The sequence below is a fragment of the Aulonocara sp. 'chitande type north' Nkhata Bay genome, linkage group LG23 (assembly GCF_057382095.1).
Source record: "Aulonocara sp. 'chitande type north' Nkhata Bay isolate Kocher_YH1m ecotype deep benthic linkage group LG23, A_spYH_male_GT1.1, whole genome shotgun sequence".
NCBI lineage: Eukaryota > Metazoa > Chordata > Actinopteri > Cichliformes > Cichlidae > Aulonocara > Aulonocara sp. 'chitande type north' Nkhata Bay.
Window position 1 is genome coordinate 30,345,522 of NC_141365.1, and position 14,682 is coordinate 30,360,203.

General features: G+C 48.9%; 1 protein-coding gene and 14 non-coding genes across 15 annotated transcripts; 6 read left to right on the forward strand and 9 right to left on the reverse strand.

Moving 5' to 3' along the window:
- Window positions 1–484: 484 nt before the first annotated feature.
- On the reverse strand, window positions 485–555 carry trnag-gcc (transfer RNA glycine (anticodon GCC)). Its single transcript has one exon. It is a non-coding gene; the product is annotated as a tRNA-Gly (tRNA).
- Window positions 556–677: 122 nt separating this feature from the next.
- Window positions 678–749, forward strand: trnae-cuc (transfer RNA glutamic acid (anticodon CUC)). Its single transcript has one exon. It is a non-coding gene; the product is annotated as a tRNA-Glu (tRNA).
- A 1,185-nt stretch (window positions 750–1,934) lies between these two features.
- trnam-cau (transfer RNA methionine (anticodon CAU)) lies at window positions 1,935–2,007 on the reverse strand. The gene has a single exon. It is a non-coding gene; the product is annotated as a tRNA-Met (tRNA).
- A 601-nt stretch (window positions 2,008–2,608) lies between these two features.
- Window positions 2,609–2,679, reverse strand: trnag-gcc (transfer RNA glycine (anticodon GCC)). Its single transcript has one exon. It is a non-coding gene; the product is annotated as a tRNA-Gly (tRNA).
- Window positions 2,680–2,801: 122 nt separating this feature from the next.
- On the forward strand, window positions 2,802–2,873 carry trnae-cuc (transfer RNA glutamic acid (anticodon CUC)). The gene has a single exon. It is a non-coding gene; the product is annotated as a tRNA-Glu (tRNA).
- Window positions 2,874–4,058: 1,185 nt separating this feature from the next.
- On the reverse strand, window positions 4,059–4,131 carry trnam-cau (transfer RNA methionine (anticodon CAU)). The gene has a single exon. It is a non-coding gene; the product is annotated as a tRNA-Met (tRNA).
- Window positions 4,132–4,732: 601 nt separating this feature from the next.
- Window positions 4,733–4,803, reverse strand: trnag-gcc (transfer RNA glycine (anticodon GCC)). Its single transcript has one exon. It is a non-coding gene; the product is annotated as a tRNA-Gly (tRNA).
- Window positions 4,804–4,925: 122 nt separating this feature from the next.
- On the forward strand, window positions 4,926–4,997 carry trnae-cuc (transfer RNA glutamic acid (anticodon CUC)). Its single transcript has one exon. It is a non-coding gene; the product is annotated as a tRNA-Glu (tRNA).
- Window positions 4,998–7,420: 2,423 nt separating this feature from the next.
- trnam-cau (transfer RNA methionine (anticodon CAU)) lies at window positions 7,421–7,493 on the reverse strand. Its single transcript has one exon. It is a non-coding gene; the product is annotated as a tRNA-Met (tRNA).
- Window positions 7,494–8,094: 601 nt separating this feature from the next.
- Window positions 8,095–8,165, reverse strand: trnag-gcc (transfer RNA glycine (anticodon GCC)). Its single transcript has one exon. It is a non-coding gene; the product is annotated as a tRNA-Gly (tRNA).
- A 122-nt stretch (window positions 8,166–8,287) lies between these two features.
- trnae-cuc (transfer RNA glutamic acid (anticodon CUC)) lies at window positions 8,288–8,359 on the forward strand. The gene has a single exon. It is a non-coding gene; the product is annotated as a tRNA-Glu (tRNA).
- Window positions 8,360–9,544: 1,185 nt separating this feature from the next.
- Window positions 9,545–9,617, reverse strand: trnam-cau (transfer RNA methionine (anticodon CAU)). Its single transcript has one exon. It is a non-coding gene; the product is annotated as a tRNA-Met (tRNA).
- A 601-nt stretch (window positions 9,618–10,218) lies between these two features.
- trnag-gcc (transfer RNA glycine (anticodon GCC)) lies at window positions 10,219–10,289 on the reverse strand. The gene has a single exon. It is a non-coding gene; the product is annotated as a tRNA-Gly (tRNA).
- A 122-nt stretch (window positions 10,290–10,411) lies between these two features.
- Window positions 10,412–10,483, forward strand: trnae-cuc (transfer RNA glutamic acid (anticodon CUC)). The gene has a single exon. It is a non-coding gene; the product is annotated as a tRNA-Glu (tRNA).
- Window positions 10,484–12,847: 2,364 nt separating this feature from the next.
- LOC147302175 (uncharacterized) lies at window positions 12,848–14,502 on the forward strand. Its single transcript, XM_086283966.1, has 2 exons — window positions 12,848–13,340; window positions 14,230–14,502. Exons 1-2 carry the CDS (start codon window positions 13,081–13,083, stop codon window positions 14,498–14,500), a joined length of 531 nt encoding a protein of 176 aa, XP_086140092.1. The 5' UTR covers window positions 12,848–13,080; the 3' UTR covers window positions 14,501–14,502.
- Window positions 14,503–14,682: the final 180 nt, after the last annotated feature.

Consider the following 14,682-nt stretch of genomic DNA (forward strand, 5'->3'; position numbering starts at 1 on the left):
AGTGCCACAGGAGATCCTAAAAACGGTGTTTTGACCCAGCTCCGGCTTACCTGAAAGGGACAAGCGGTAGACAATGGATGGGTTGCCTTTGCCACGTACTGTGTATCAAGCGAGGCTCAAGACACCATCTTCCCCCAAAACGGACCATTCTTCTTTTGTCTCGTAGTGCCGTCTTAAGTTAAATTCCTTAATTACAGCCACATTAGCTCCACTAATAAGACACACGGGTTTACCAGCAATGTCTGTAAACATATATTCAGTCACCCACTGGCGCTGGCAGGCGACAATTCTAAGTCTGCCAATTGTCCCGCCGAATTCGCGCCACTGTCCAAAGTCTCCTCTCAACAACATCTTGACTTAATGCAGATACGATGTCCAACCCAAGTTTGGTTTGCACAGGCTTCTTGTTCCAAATCTTGATGCCGTCTGGCCGTGACCGAGAACAAACTTAATGCCCCCCAAGACCCCACGCATAAAGGAACCGTGCATTGGCCGGGAATCGAACCCGGGTCTCCCGCGTGGCAGGCGAGAATTCTACCACTGAACCACCAATGCTCACACACGTGGCAGTTTTCTCAACGAATTCGCGCCATTGCCCAAGCGCTCCTCTCGAGGCGCAGCGGAAAATGTAGCCCGATACACCCACGCGTCACTCATCAAGACACCTCTGTGGCAGCTCCCTGATGGTCTAGTGGTCAGGATTCGGCGCTCTCACCGCCGCGGCCCGGGTTCGATTCCCGGTCAGGGAAACTGTGTTTTGCCCCACCTCCGCCTTACCCGAAAGGGACAAGCGGTAGACAATGGATGGGTTGCCTTTGCCACGTACTGTGTATCAAGAGAGCCTCAAGGCACCATCTCCCCCCAAAACGGACCATTCCTTGAAGCCGTCAACAAATGAAGCAGAGTTGCCAGTTCTTCAAGCCCAGGATGAGCTGCCGTCTTGGAGGTGAAGGGTGTGACAGGACATCCAAAAAATGTGTGGCCGAACTGCGCATCAAAACATGCCTCCCGTGAGGATAGAGCTCAACACCGCCAGTTTTCGAGACTTGCGCATGGCAGGCGACAATTCTACCGCTGAGCTAACAACCCTTGCATGTCCGCCAATTGTCCCGCTGAATTCGCGCTACTGTCCAAACTCTCCTCTCCAGACGCTTAAAATGGATGCACAAACTCTGCCACGTACTGCGCATCAAAGCACATCGCTTGCGTGAGGCTACAAGTCACTACCTTCTGATTTCGTGATTCACATGTGGCAGGCGACAGTTCTAACGCTCAGCCACCAGCCCTTACAAGTCTGCCAATTGTCTCGTCGAATTCGCGCCACTCTCCAAAGTCTACTCTCAACAACATCTTGACTTAATGCAGATACGATGTCCAACCCAAGTTTGGTTTGCATAGACTTCTTGTTCCAACTTAACAGTCAGGCAAGAATGACTTCAAATTATCCCTCTCCATGGACCCTGTTGGCAAAGGAACTCCAGGCAACCTCCAGAGACTCAGCTCGGGAGCTGCTGATAACCAATTATCAGCCCTTGTTCATCCGCTTCCAATGCAAAGACATTCCTAACCCTACCTGGACAAAGTGTCCTAGAAGAAATAACAGGTAGGAGTCATTTGGGAGCCAACGTGTGGTGCCCCGCAATTCTGACCTGAGAAAAGAAAGAGGAATTGTGGTGAAAGTTGGATGAAGTGGTTTCAGAGGGCCGGCACACATCCATAGGGGAGGATCGCCTGCCACGTGTGAGTCTTGAAATCAAACAGATGGGAAGGCTTTCCACGGTCAATGGCAGAATGATTTGGATTGATCCCTGTTCTAGATCTCGCATCGGAGGAGGCTGAAAATCCACTACAAAGGAGTGGTTCTAAGGCTCCAGCGTCCTCGAAATGGGTAGAAGAGGTACAAAATGGATGGACCAACTCTGTACCAAAACACCTGCCTCGTGTGAGGCTCGAACTCACGACCTTCAGATTATGAGACTGACGCGCTGCCTACTGCGCCAACGAGGCTGACAGGGAACCTGAAAATGGACGATTTCTCGAAGCTGCACAGAAATGAAATTCAGCTTGGACAAACAAAGGTGAGTCCCCAGGTATTTAAGCCCTGAACGGGTTTTGGAGGTGAAGAGTGCCACAGGAGATCCTAAAAACGGTGTTTTGACCCAGCTCCGGCTTACCTGAAAGGGACAAGCGGTAGACAATGGATGGGTTGCCTTTGCCACGTACTGTGTATCAAGCGAGGCTCAAGACACCATCTTCCCCCAAAACGGACCATTCTTCTTTTGTCTCGTAGTGCCGTCTTAAGTTAAATTCCTTAATTACAGCCACATTAGCTCCACTAATAAGACACACGGGTTTACCAGCAATGTCTGTAAACATATATTCAGTCACCCACTGGCGCTGGCAGGCGACAATTCTAAGTCTGCCAATTGTCCCGCCGAATTCGCGCCACTGTCCAAAGTCTCCTCTCAACAACATCTTGACTTAATGCAGATACGATGTCCAACCCAAGTTTGGTTTGCACAGGCTTCTTGTTCCAAATCTTGATGCCGTCTGGCCGTGACCGAGAACAAACTTAATGCCCCCCAAGACCCCACGCATAAAGGAACCGTGCATTGGCCGGGAATCGAACCCGGGTCTCCCGCGTGGCAGGCGAGAATTCTACCACTGAACCACCAATGCTCACACACGTGGCAGTTTTCTCAACGAATTCGCGCCATTGCCCAAGCGCTCCTCTCGAGGCGCAGCGGAAAATGTAGCCCGATACACCCACGCGTCACTCATCAAGACACCTCTGTGGCAGCTCCCTGATGGTCTAGTGGTCAGGATTCGGCGCTCTCACCGCCGCGGCCCGGGTTCGATTCCCGGTCAGGGAAACTGTGTTTTGCCCCACCTCCGCCTTACCCGAAAGGGACAAGCGGTAGACAATGGATGGGTTGCCTTTGCCACGTACTGTGTATCAAGAGAGCCTCAAGGCACCATCTCCCCCCAAAACGGACCATTCCTTGAAGCCGTCAACAAATGAAGCAGAGTTGCCAGTTCTTCAAGCCCAGGATGAGCTGCCGTCTTGGAGGTGAAGGGTGTGACAGGACATCCAAAAAATGTGTGGCCGAACTGCGCATCAAAACATGCCTCCCGTGAGGATAGAGCTCAACACCGCCAGTTTTCGAGACTTGCGCATGGCAGGCGACAATTCTACCGCTGAGCTAACAACCCTTGCATGTCCGCCAATTGTCCCGCTGAATTCGCGCTACTGTCCAAACTCTCCTCTCCAGACGCTTAAAATGGATGCACAAACTCTGCCACGTACTGCGCATCAAAGCACATCGCTTGCGTGAGGCTACAAGTCACTACCTTCTGATTTCGTGATTCACATGTGGCAGGCGACAGTTCTAACGCTCAGCCACCAGCCCTTACAAGTCTGCCAATTGTCTCGTCGAATTCGCGCCACTCTCCAAAGTCTACTCTCAACAACATCTTGACTTAATGCAGATACGATGTCCAACCCAAGTTTGGTTTGCATAGACTTCTTGTTCCAACTTAACAGTCAGGCAAGAATGACTTCAAATTATCCCTCTCCATGGACCCTGTTGGCAAAGGAACTCCAGGCAACCTCCAGAGACTCAGCTCGGGAGCTGCTGATAACCAATTATCAGCCCTTGTTCATCCGCTTCCAATGCAAAGACATTCCTAACCCTACCTGGACAAAGTGTCCTAGAAGAAATAACAGGTAGGAGTCATTTGGGAGCCAACGTGTGGTGCCCCGCAATTCTGACCTGAGAAAAGAAAGAGGAATTGTGGTGAAAGTTGGATGAAGTGGTTTCAGAGGGCCGGCACACATCCATAGGGGAGGATCGCCTGCCACGTGTGAGTCTTGAAATCAAACAGATGGGAAGGCTTTCCACGGTCAATGGCAGAATGATTTGGATTGATCCCTGTTCTAGATCTCGCATCGGAGGAGGCTGAAAATCCACTACAAAGGAGTGGTTCTAAGGCTCCAGCGTCCTCGAAATGGGTAGAAGAGGTACAAAATGGATGGACCAACTCTGTACCAAAACACCTGCCTCGTGTGAGGCTCGAACTCACGACCTTCAGATTATGAGACTGACGCGCTGCCTACTGCGCCAACGAGGCTGACAGGGAACCTGAAAATGGACGATTTCTCGAAGCTGCACAGAAATGAAATTCAGCTTGGACAAACAAAGGTGAGTCCCCAGGTATTTAAGCCCTGAACGGGTTTTGGAGGTGAAGAGTGCCACAGGAGATCCTAAAAACGGTGTTTTGACCCAGCTCCGGCTTACCTGAAAGGGACAAGCGGTAGACAATGGATGGGTTGCCTTTGCCACGTACTGTGTATCAAGCGAGGCTCAAGACACCATCTTCCCCCAAAACGGACCATTCTTCTTTTGTCTCGTAGTGCCGTCTTAAGTTAAATTCCTTAATTACAGCCACATTAGCTCCACTAATAAGACACACGGGTTTACCAGCAATGTCTGTAAACATATATTCAGTCACCCACTGGCGCTGGCAGGCGACAATTCTAAGTCTGCCAATTGTCCCGCCGAATTCGCGCCACTGTCCAAAGTCTCCTCTCAACAACATCTTGACTTAATGCAGATACGATGTCCAACCCAAGTTTGGTTTGCACAGGCTTCTTGTTCCAAATCTTGATGCCGTCTGGCCGTGACCGAGAACAAACTTAATGCCCCCCAAGACCCCACGCATAAAGGAACCGTGCATTGGCCGGGAATCGAACCCGGGTCTCCCGCGTGGCAGGCGAGAATTCTACCACTGAACCACCAATGCCCACACACGTGGCAGTTTTCTCAACGAATTCGCGCCATTGCCCAAGCGCTCCTCTCGAGGCGCAGCGGAAAATGTAGCCCGATACACCCACGTGTCACTCATCAAGACACCTCTGTGGCAGCTCCCTGATGGTCTAGTGGTCAGGATTCGGCGCTCTCACCGCCGCGGCCCGGGTTCGATTCCCGGTCAGGGAAACTGTGTTTTGCCCCACCTCCGCCTTACCCGAAAGGGACAAGCGGTAGACAATGGATGGGTTGCCTTTGCCACGTACTGTGTATCAAGAGAGCCTCAAGGCACCATCTCCCCCCAAAACGGACCATTCCTTGAAGCCGTCAACAAATGAAGCAGAGTTGCCAGTTCTTCAAGCCCAGGGCCCTGTTTCAGGAAGCCGGTTTAGTGGAAAAACTGAGTAAGTATACCCTGAGTTAACGAAAACTCTGGGTTTTCGGTTTCACAAAGCGAGTTCAGCTGCAGCCTGAGTGAGTCACTATGACGACACACTCCGTGAAGCTAACCTGCCCCCTAGCAGGTTTACTACAACTAACCCTGACTGTCTCCGCCCCTTTGTCGGAAACCTGACAGTAGGAAGTGTCGGACATGGCGTGCCACTTCCTTGAAGAGCCAGTAGATCGTGAAGCCCAAATTCTCCGCAGAGCTCTCCGCCGGGAGAGAGTGATCAGAGCGCGTTTGGACATTTTATCATTTCCTGATGATTTTCTGTGCGAACGTTACCGTTTCTCAGCACAATCTATAATTTATTTGGATAACATCCTCAGGCCATATATTACGCATGTGACACATCGCGGACATGCTCTCAGTTCATTACATATTATTTGTATTGCACTTCGGTTTCTTGCAAACGGGAGCTTTCTGTATAATATTGGTGACGCTGAGCACGTTTCCAAGGCTACCGTCTGTCGGGCAGTCAGGAATGTTACAGTTGCACTGAAACGTCTCCTGTACTCGTCTGTGGTGTTCCCCGGTCACAGACCCACAAGATTTATCAAAGAGGGATGCCACAAAATTGCAGGTATCAGGATGACCAAAACTTAATGTATGATGTGGTGATACTTGGACTACTACTTAAATTGCACATTTATTTTCAGGGTTCCCAGGCGTGATTGGCTGTATAGATGGCACTCACATTCCAATCATTGCTCCTTCAGTAAATGAAGGAGACTATGTGAACAGGAAGTCTTTCCACAGCATTAATGTACAGGTACATAGTTCCCTGTAGCATTTCAAACTAACAAATTATTTCATTATAGTAATGGATGCTAATTTGTGTTCTCTGCACTGTGAAGATCATATGTGATGCTGCCAACATTATCACAGATGTGGAAGCCAAGTGGCCAGGCTCTGTCCATGACTCACAAATATTCCGTGAATGTACACTGAGCACAAAATTTGGACATGGTGAGTTGAGAATACTTTAAAATATATAAAGACCAATTGCTTCAGGGACATTTGAACTGAAGTGTACCCTTCTGTCTTAGGAGAGTTCACTGGCTACTTGCTTGGTGATAGGGGGTATCCATGTTTACCCAAAACGGACCATTCCTTGAAGCCGTCAACAAATGAAGCAGAGTTGCCAGTTCTTCAAGCCCAGGATGAGCTGCCGTCTTGGAGGTGAAGGGTGTGACAGGACATCCAAAAAATGTGTGGCCGAACTGCGCATCAAAACATGCCTCCCGTGAGGATAGAGCTCAACACCGCCAGTTTTCGAGACTTGCGCATGGCAGGCGACAATTCTACCGCTGAGCTAACAACCCTTGCATGTCCGCCAATTGTCCCGCTGAATTCGCGCTACTGTCCAAACTCTCCTCTCCAGACGCTTAAAATGGATGCACAAACTCTGCCACGTACTGCGCATCAAAGCACATCGCTTGCGTGAGGCTACAAGCCACTACCTTCTGATTTCGTGATTCACATGTGGCAGGCGACAGTTCTAACGCTCAGCCACCAGCCCTTACAAGTCTGCCAATTGTCTCGTCGAATTCGCGCCACTCTCCAAAGTCTACTCTCAACAACATCTTGACTTAATGCAGATACGATGTCCAACCCAAGTTTGGTTTGCATAGACTTCTTGTTCCAACTTAACAGTCAGGCAAGAATGACTTCAAATTATCCCTCTCCATGGACCCTGTTGGCAAAGGAACTCCAGGCAACCTCCAGAGACTCAGCTCGGGAGCTGCTGATAACCAATTATCAGCCCTTGTTCATCCGCTTCCAATGCAAAGACATTCCTAACCCTACCTGGACAAAGTGTCCTAGAAGAAATAACAGGTAGGAGTCATTTGGGAGCCAACGTGTGGTGCCCCGCAATTCTGACCTGAGAAAAGAAAGAGGAATTGTGGTGAAAGTTGGATGAAGTGGTTTCAGAGGGCCAGCACACATCCATAGGGGAGGATCGCCTGCCACGTGTGAGTCTTGAAATCAAACAGATGGGAAGGCTTTCCACGGTCAATGGCAGAATGATTTGGATTGATCCCTGTTCTAGATCTCGCATCGGAGGAGGCTGAAAATCCACTACAAAGGAGTGGTTCTAAGGCTCCAGCGTCCTCGAAATGGGTAGAAGAGGTACAAAATGGATGGACCAACTCTGTACCAAAACACCTGCCTCGTGTGAGGCTCGAACTCACGACCTTCAGATTATGAGACTGACGCGCTGCCTACTGCGCCAACGAGGCTGACAGGGAACCTGAAAATGGACGATTTCTCGAAGCTGCACAGAAATGAAATTCAGCTTGGACAAACAAAGGTGAGTCCCCAGGTATTTAAGCCCTGAACGGGTTTTGGAGGTGAAGAGTGCCACAGGAGATCCTAAAAACGGTGTTTTGACCCAGCTCCGGCTTACCTGAAAGGGACAAGCGGTAGACAATGGATGGGTTGCCTTTGCCACGTACTGTGTATCAAGCGAGGCTCAAGACACCATCTTCCCCCAAAACGGACCATTCTTCTTTTGTCTCGTAGTGCCGTCTTAAGTTAAATTCCTTAATTACAGCCACATTAGCTCCACTAATAAGACACACGGGTTTACCAGCAATGTCTGTAAACATATATTCAGTCACCCACTGGCGCTGGCAGGCGACAATTCTAAGTCTGCCAATTGTCCCGCCGAATTCGCGCCACTGTCCAAAGTCTCCTCTCAACAACATCTTGACTTAATGCAGATACGATGTCCAACCCAAGTTTGGTTTGCACAGGCTTCTTGTTCCAAATCTTGATGCCGTCTGGCCGTGACCGAGAACAAACTTAATGCCCCCCAAGACCCCACGCATAAAGGAACCGTGCATTGGCCGGGAATCGAACCCGGGTCTCCCGCGTGGCAGGCGAGAATTCTACCACTGAACCACCAATGCTCACACACGTGGCAGTTTTCTCAACGAATTCGCGCCATTGCCCAAGCGCTCCTCTCGAGGCGCAGCGGAAAATGTAGCCCGATACACCCACGCGTCACTCATCAAGACACCTCTGTGGCAGCTCCCTGATGGTCTAGTGGTCAGGATTCGGCGCTCTCACCGCCGCGGCCCGGGTTCGATTCCCGGTCAGGGAAACTGTGTTTTGCCCCACCTCCGCCTTACCCGAAAGGGACAAGCGGTAGACAATGGATGGGTTGCCTTTGCCACGTACTGTGTATCAAGAGAGCCTCAAGGCACCATCTCCCCCCAAAACGGACCATTCCTTGAAGCCGTCAACAAATGAAGCAGAGTTGCCAGTTCTTCTAGCCCAGGATGAGCTGCCGTCTTGGAGGTGAAGGGTGTGACAGGACATCCAAAAAATGTGTGGCCGAACTGCCCATCAAAACATGCCTCCCGTGAGGATAGAGCTCAACACCGCCAGTTTTCGAGACTTGCGCATGGCAGGCGACAATTCTACCGCTGAGCTAACAACCCTTGCATGTCCGCCAATTGTCCCGCTGAATTCGCGCTACTGTCCAAACTCTCCTCTCCAGACGCTTAAAATGGATGCACAAACTCTGCCACGTACTGCGCATCAAAGCACATCGCTTGCGTGAGGCTACAAGTCACTACCTTCTGATTTCGTGATTCACATGTGGCAGGCGACAGTTCTAACGCTCAGCCACCAGCCCTTACAAGTCTGCCAATTGTCCCGCCGAATTCGCGCCACTCTCCAAAGTCTACTCTCAACAACATCTTGACTTAATGCAGATACGATGTCCAACCCAAGTTTGGTTTGCATAGACTTCTTGTTCCAACTTAACAGTCAGGCAAGAATGACTTCAAATTATCCCTCTCCATGGACCCTGTTGGCAAAGGAACTCCAGGCAACCTCCAGAGACTCAGCTCGGGAGCTGCTGATAACCAATTATCAGCCCTTGTTCATCCGCTTCCAATGCAAAGACATTCCTAACCCTACCTGGACAAAGTGTCCTAGAAGAAATAACAGGTAGGAGTCATTTGGGAGCCAACGTGTGGTGCCCCGCAATTCTGACCTGAGAAAAGAAAGAGGAATTGTGGTGAAAGTTGGATGAAGTGGTTTCAGAGGGCCGGCACACATCCATAGGGGAGGATCGCCTGCCACGTGTGAGTCTTGAAATCAAACAGATGGGAAGGCTTTCCACGGTCAATGGCAGAATGATTTGGATTGATCCCTGTTCTAGATCTCGCATCGGAGGAGGCTGAAAATCCACTACAAAGGAGTGGTTCTAAGGCTCCAGCGTCCTCGAAATGGGTAGAAGAGGTACAAAATGGATGGACCAACTCTGTACCAAAACACCTGCCTCGTGTGAGGCTCGAACTCACGACCTTCAGATTATGAGACTGACGCGCTGCCTACTGCGCCAACGAGGGTGACAGGGAACCTGAAAATGGACGATTTCTCGAAGCTGCACAGAAATGAAATTCAGCTTGGACAAACAAAGGTGAGTCCCCAGGTATTTAAGCCCTGAACGGGTTTTGGAGGTGAAGAGTGCCACAGGAGATCCTAAAAACGGTGTTTTGACCCAGCTCCGGCTTACCTGAAAGGGACAAGCGGTAGACAATGGATGGGTTGCCTTTGCCACGTTCTGTGTATCAAGCGAGGCTCAAGACACCATCTTCCCCCAAAACGGACCATTCTTCTTTTGTCTCGTAGTGCCGTCTTAAGTTAAATTCCTTAATTACAGCCACATTAGCTCCACTAATAAGACACACGGGTTTACCAGCAATGTCTGTAAACATATATTCAGTCACCCACTGGCGCTGGCAGGCGACAATTCTAAGTCTGCCAATTGTCCCGCCGAATTCGCGCCACTGTCCAAAGTCTCCTCTCAACAACATCTTGACTTAATGCAGATACGATGTCCAACCCAAGTTTGGTTTGCACAGGCTTCTTGTTCCAAATCTTGATGCCGTCTGGCCGTGACCGAGAACAAACTTAATGCCCCCCAAGACCCCACGCATAAAGGAACCGTGCATTGGCCGGGAATCGAACCCGGGTCTCCCGCGTGGCAGGCGAGAATTCTACCACTGAACCACCAATGCTCACACACGTGGCAGTTTTCTCAACGAATTCGCGCCATTGCCCAAGCGCTCCTCTCGAGGCGCAGCGGAAAATGTAGCCCGATACACCCACGCGTCACTCATCAAGACACCTCTGTGGCAGCTCCCTGATGGTCTAGTGGTCAGGATTCGGCGCTCTCACCGCCGCGGCCCGGGTTCGATTCCCGGTCAGGGAAACTGTGTTTTGCCCCACCTCCGCCTTACCCGAAAGGGACAAGCGGTAGACAATGGATGGGTTGCCTTTGCCACGTACTGTGTATCAAGAGAGCCTCAAGGCACCATCTCCCCCCAAAACGGACCATTCCTTGAAGCCGTCAACAAATGAAGCAGAGTTGCCAGTTCTTCAAGCCCAGGGCCCTGTTTCAGGAAGCCGGTTTAGTGGAAAAACTGAGTAAGTATACCCTGAGTTAACGAAAACTCTGGGTTTTCGGTTTCACAAAGCGAGTTCAGCTGCAGCCTGAGTGAGTCACTATGACGACACACTCCGTGAAGCTAACCTGCCCCCTAGCAGGTTTACTACAACTAACCCTGACTGTCTCCGCCCCTTTGTCGGAAACCTGACAGTAGGAAGTGTCGGACATGGCGTGCCACTTCCTTGAAGAGCCAGTAGATCGTGAAGCCCAAATTCTCCGCAGAGCTCTCCGCCGGGAGAGAGTGATCAGAGCGCGTTTGGACATTTTATCATTTCCTGATGATTTTCTGTGCGAACGTTACCGTTTCTCAGCACAATCTATAATTTATTTGGATAACATCCTCAGGCCATATATTACGCATGTGACACATCGCGGACATGCTCTCAGTTCATTACATATTATTTGTATTGCACTTCGGTTTCTTGCAAACGGGAGCTTTCTGTATAATATTGGTGACGCTGAGCACGTTTCCAAGGCTACCGTCTGTCGGGCAGTCAGGAATGTTACAGTTGCACTGAAACGTCTCCTGTACTCGTCTGTGGTGTTCCCCGGTCACAGACCCACAAGATTTATCAAAGAGGGATGCCACAAAATTGCAGGTATCAGGATGACCAAAACTTAATGTATGATGTGGTGATACTTGGACTACTACTTAAATTGCACATTTATTTTCAGGGTTCCCAGGCGTGATTGGCTGTATAGATGGCACTCACATTCCAATCATTGCTCCTTCAGTAAATGAAGGAGACTATGTGAACAGGAAGTCTTTCCACAGCATTAATGTACAGGTACATAGTTCCCTGTAGCATTTCAAACTAACAAATTATTTCATTATAGTAATGGATGCTAATTTGTGTTCTCTGCACTGTGAAGATCATATGTGATGCTGCCAACATTATCACAAATGTGGAAGCCAAGTGGCCAGGCTCTGTCCATGACTCACAAATATTCCGTGAATGTACACTGAGCACAAAATTTGGACATGGTGAGTTGAGAATACTTTAAAATATATAAAGACCAATTGCTTCAGGGACATTTGAACTGAAGTGTACCCTTCTGTCTTAGGAGAGTTCACTGGCTACTTGCTTGGTGATAGGGGGTATCCATGTTTACCCAAAACGGACCATTCCTTGAAGCCGTCAACAAATGAAGCAGAGTTGCCAGTTCTTCAAGCCCAGGATGAGCTGCCGTCTTGGAGGTGAAGGGTGTGACAGGACATCCAAAAAATGTGTGGCCGAACTGCGCATCAAAACATGCCTCCCGTGAGGATAGAGCTCAACACCGCCAGTTTTCGAGACTTGCGCATGGCAGGCGACAATTCTACCGCTGAGCTAACAACCCTTGCATGTCCGCCAATTGTCCCGCTGAATTCGCGCTACTGTCCAAACTCTCCTCTCCAGACGCTTAAAATGGATGCACAAACTCTGCCACGTACTGCGCATCAAAGCACATCGCTTGCGTGAGGCTACAAGCCACTACCTTCTGATTTCGTGATTCACATGTGGCAGGCGACAGTTCTAACGCTCAGCCACCAGCCCTTACAAGTCTGCCAATTGTCTCGTCGAATTCGCGCCACTCTCCAAAGTCTACTCTCAACAACATCTTGACTTAATGCAGATACGATGTCCAACCCAAGTTTGGTTTGCATAGACTTCTTGTTCCAACTTAACAGTCAGGCAAGAATGACTTCAAATTATCCCTCTCCATGGACCCTGTTGGCAAAGGAACTCCAGGCAACCTCCAGAGACTCAGCTCGGGAGCTGCTGATAACCAATTATCAGCCCTTGTTCATCCGCTTCCAATGCAAAGACATTCCTAACCCTACCTGGACAAAGTGTCCTAGAAGAAATAACAGGTAGGAGTCATTTGGGAGCCAACGTGTGGTGCCCCGCAATTCTGACCTGAGAAAAGAAAGAGGAATTGTGGTGAAAGTTGGATGAAGTGGTTTCAGAGGGCCGGCACACATCCATAGGGGAGGATCGCCTGCCACGTGTGAGTCTTGAAATCAAACAGATGGGAAGGCTTTCCACGGTCAATGGCAGAATGATTTGGATTGATCCCTGTTCTAGATCTCGCATCGGAGGAGGCTGAAAATCCACTACAAAGGAGTGGTTCTAACGGTGTGTTCACACCGAACGCGATGGACGCGAATAAAACGCCCCAAACGCCCCTAATTTGACGCGTGTACATTCGCGTCTCAACGCGTGTCCAAGAAAAATCCATCGCGCGTCAAAATATGATATTTTGACGCGCGTGAACCGGAAATGTGGGAGGAATGTGGGAGGGAGTTGTGCCAGACCGGTATCTTTGCAAGATGGCAGCTATCGAGCTAGCGCTTGAAGAGAGAGTCTCCCTTCTCTATGTACTGTGGAGAGCAGAGCAGCAGCGTAAAAGACGTCCTCGCCGTACCTGGGTCCATCAGGTCCTCCAGAGGCATGAGCAGTTTGGTGAGTTTCACCACTTGCTCCAGGAGCTGCGCCTGGATGACGGCCGATTCCAGCGCTATCACCGTCGGCCAGTTTGAGGACCTGCTTTCCCTCGTCGGTCCCAGCATCGCCCGCCTAGACACCAACTACAGACGCTCAATCCCACCTGCAGAGCGCCTGTCCGTCTGCCTGAGGTTAGTAAAACTATTTAATACGGTAGTCCTTTATTGATATCTGTGCTAATATGCTAATCCATCCAGTTATACACTGCTAACATGGATGTGCTATGCTAACAGTGAATGCTGTCGGTGTTTACTGAAAGCAAACTGTGGTACAAAGACGACTCTTTATAATATTTCTAGTGATACTCAGAAGCTCTCATCAAGTCCCGATTTAATTCGATTTATGCTGTTATCAGTGTTTGAATGATAGCATGGCTGTGGTGTCACATCAATGTATGCGCTCGGTGTTTGCTGATATCAAACTAGAGCATTAGGACCACTGAGTTAACCTTGTAGTGATACTCACTCCTTTTTATTTAGACCTGGTTTAATTCTGGGATAGTTGAATATTTGTATATAATCCCTGCAGCTGTCAGACTCTATAGCAGGGGTCACAGCCTTTATTAAAACAGAGTTAGATAAAACTGTGAACAGTTTGGTTCATCTCTAGTTACATGGTTCTATCTTGATAAGCTATGTCTTATCACAGATTAATTTTTCAAAAATATTAATGATTTAAGCAAGGAAAGGGCTACATGTCAACATACAACTCTTTATTTCTATTAATGTCTCACTTCATTCCTACCTGATTGACATGTTTAGGAATTATGAGTGATTGGCTCACTGTAGTTGTGAAAGTTGCTACCAATCAAATTATGATATGTTAAAGTTAAAACAAAACACAACTGTTTTAGATATTATCTAATATACATTTTGTAATTATCCTTATAATTACAAAAGGTTTTATGTAAGATTCATGTTTTGTGATTTAAATCTGACATCACAAAAGTATTTTGGAATTTGAATAATGTATTTTGTAACTGCAGTACACATAATACTGATTTTGAACAATTTTGTCCAGGTTCCTTGTCACCGGGGACTCCTTCAGGACCATCGCGTTCAGTTTCAGAGTCGGTGTGTCCACGGTGAGCCAGATCACCCCCAAGGCAGCGACGTCCATCTGGGACTGTCTAGTGGACGACTTCATGGCTGTGCCTTCACCTGGAGACTGGCGCTCCATCACAGAGGGATTCCAGGAGCGCTGGAACTTTCCTCTGTGCTGTGCAGCTCTGGATGGGAAGCACATCCAGACAAAGGCACCCCATATATCATATAGGAGACACACACATTGATATACACTAAATATTGATTTCATTTCTTTTTTGTGGTGCCCAAATTGATGCACCTGCTTGATTTTGTTTAAACAATTATTGCACACTTTCTGTAAATCCAGTAAACTTCTTTTCACTTCTCAAATATCACTGTGTGTGTCTCCTGTATGATATTTAACTGACATTTTTTATTGTAACAACCA

Bases quoted from the DNA above. Each gene is read 5' to 3' on its own strand.
- LOC147302175 (XM_086283966.1), top strand. From the start codon at position 13,081: ATGTACTGTGGAGAGCAGAGCAGCAGCGTAAAAGACGTCCTCGCCGTA. The intron at 13,341-14,229 runs GTTAGTAAAACT...AATTTTGTCCAG, and splicing joins CGCCTGTCCGTCTGCCTGAG to GTTCCTTGTCACCGGGGACT.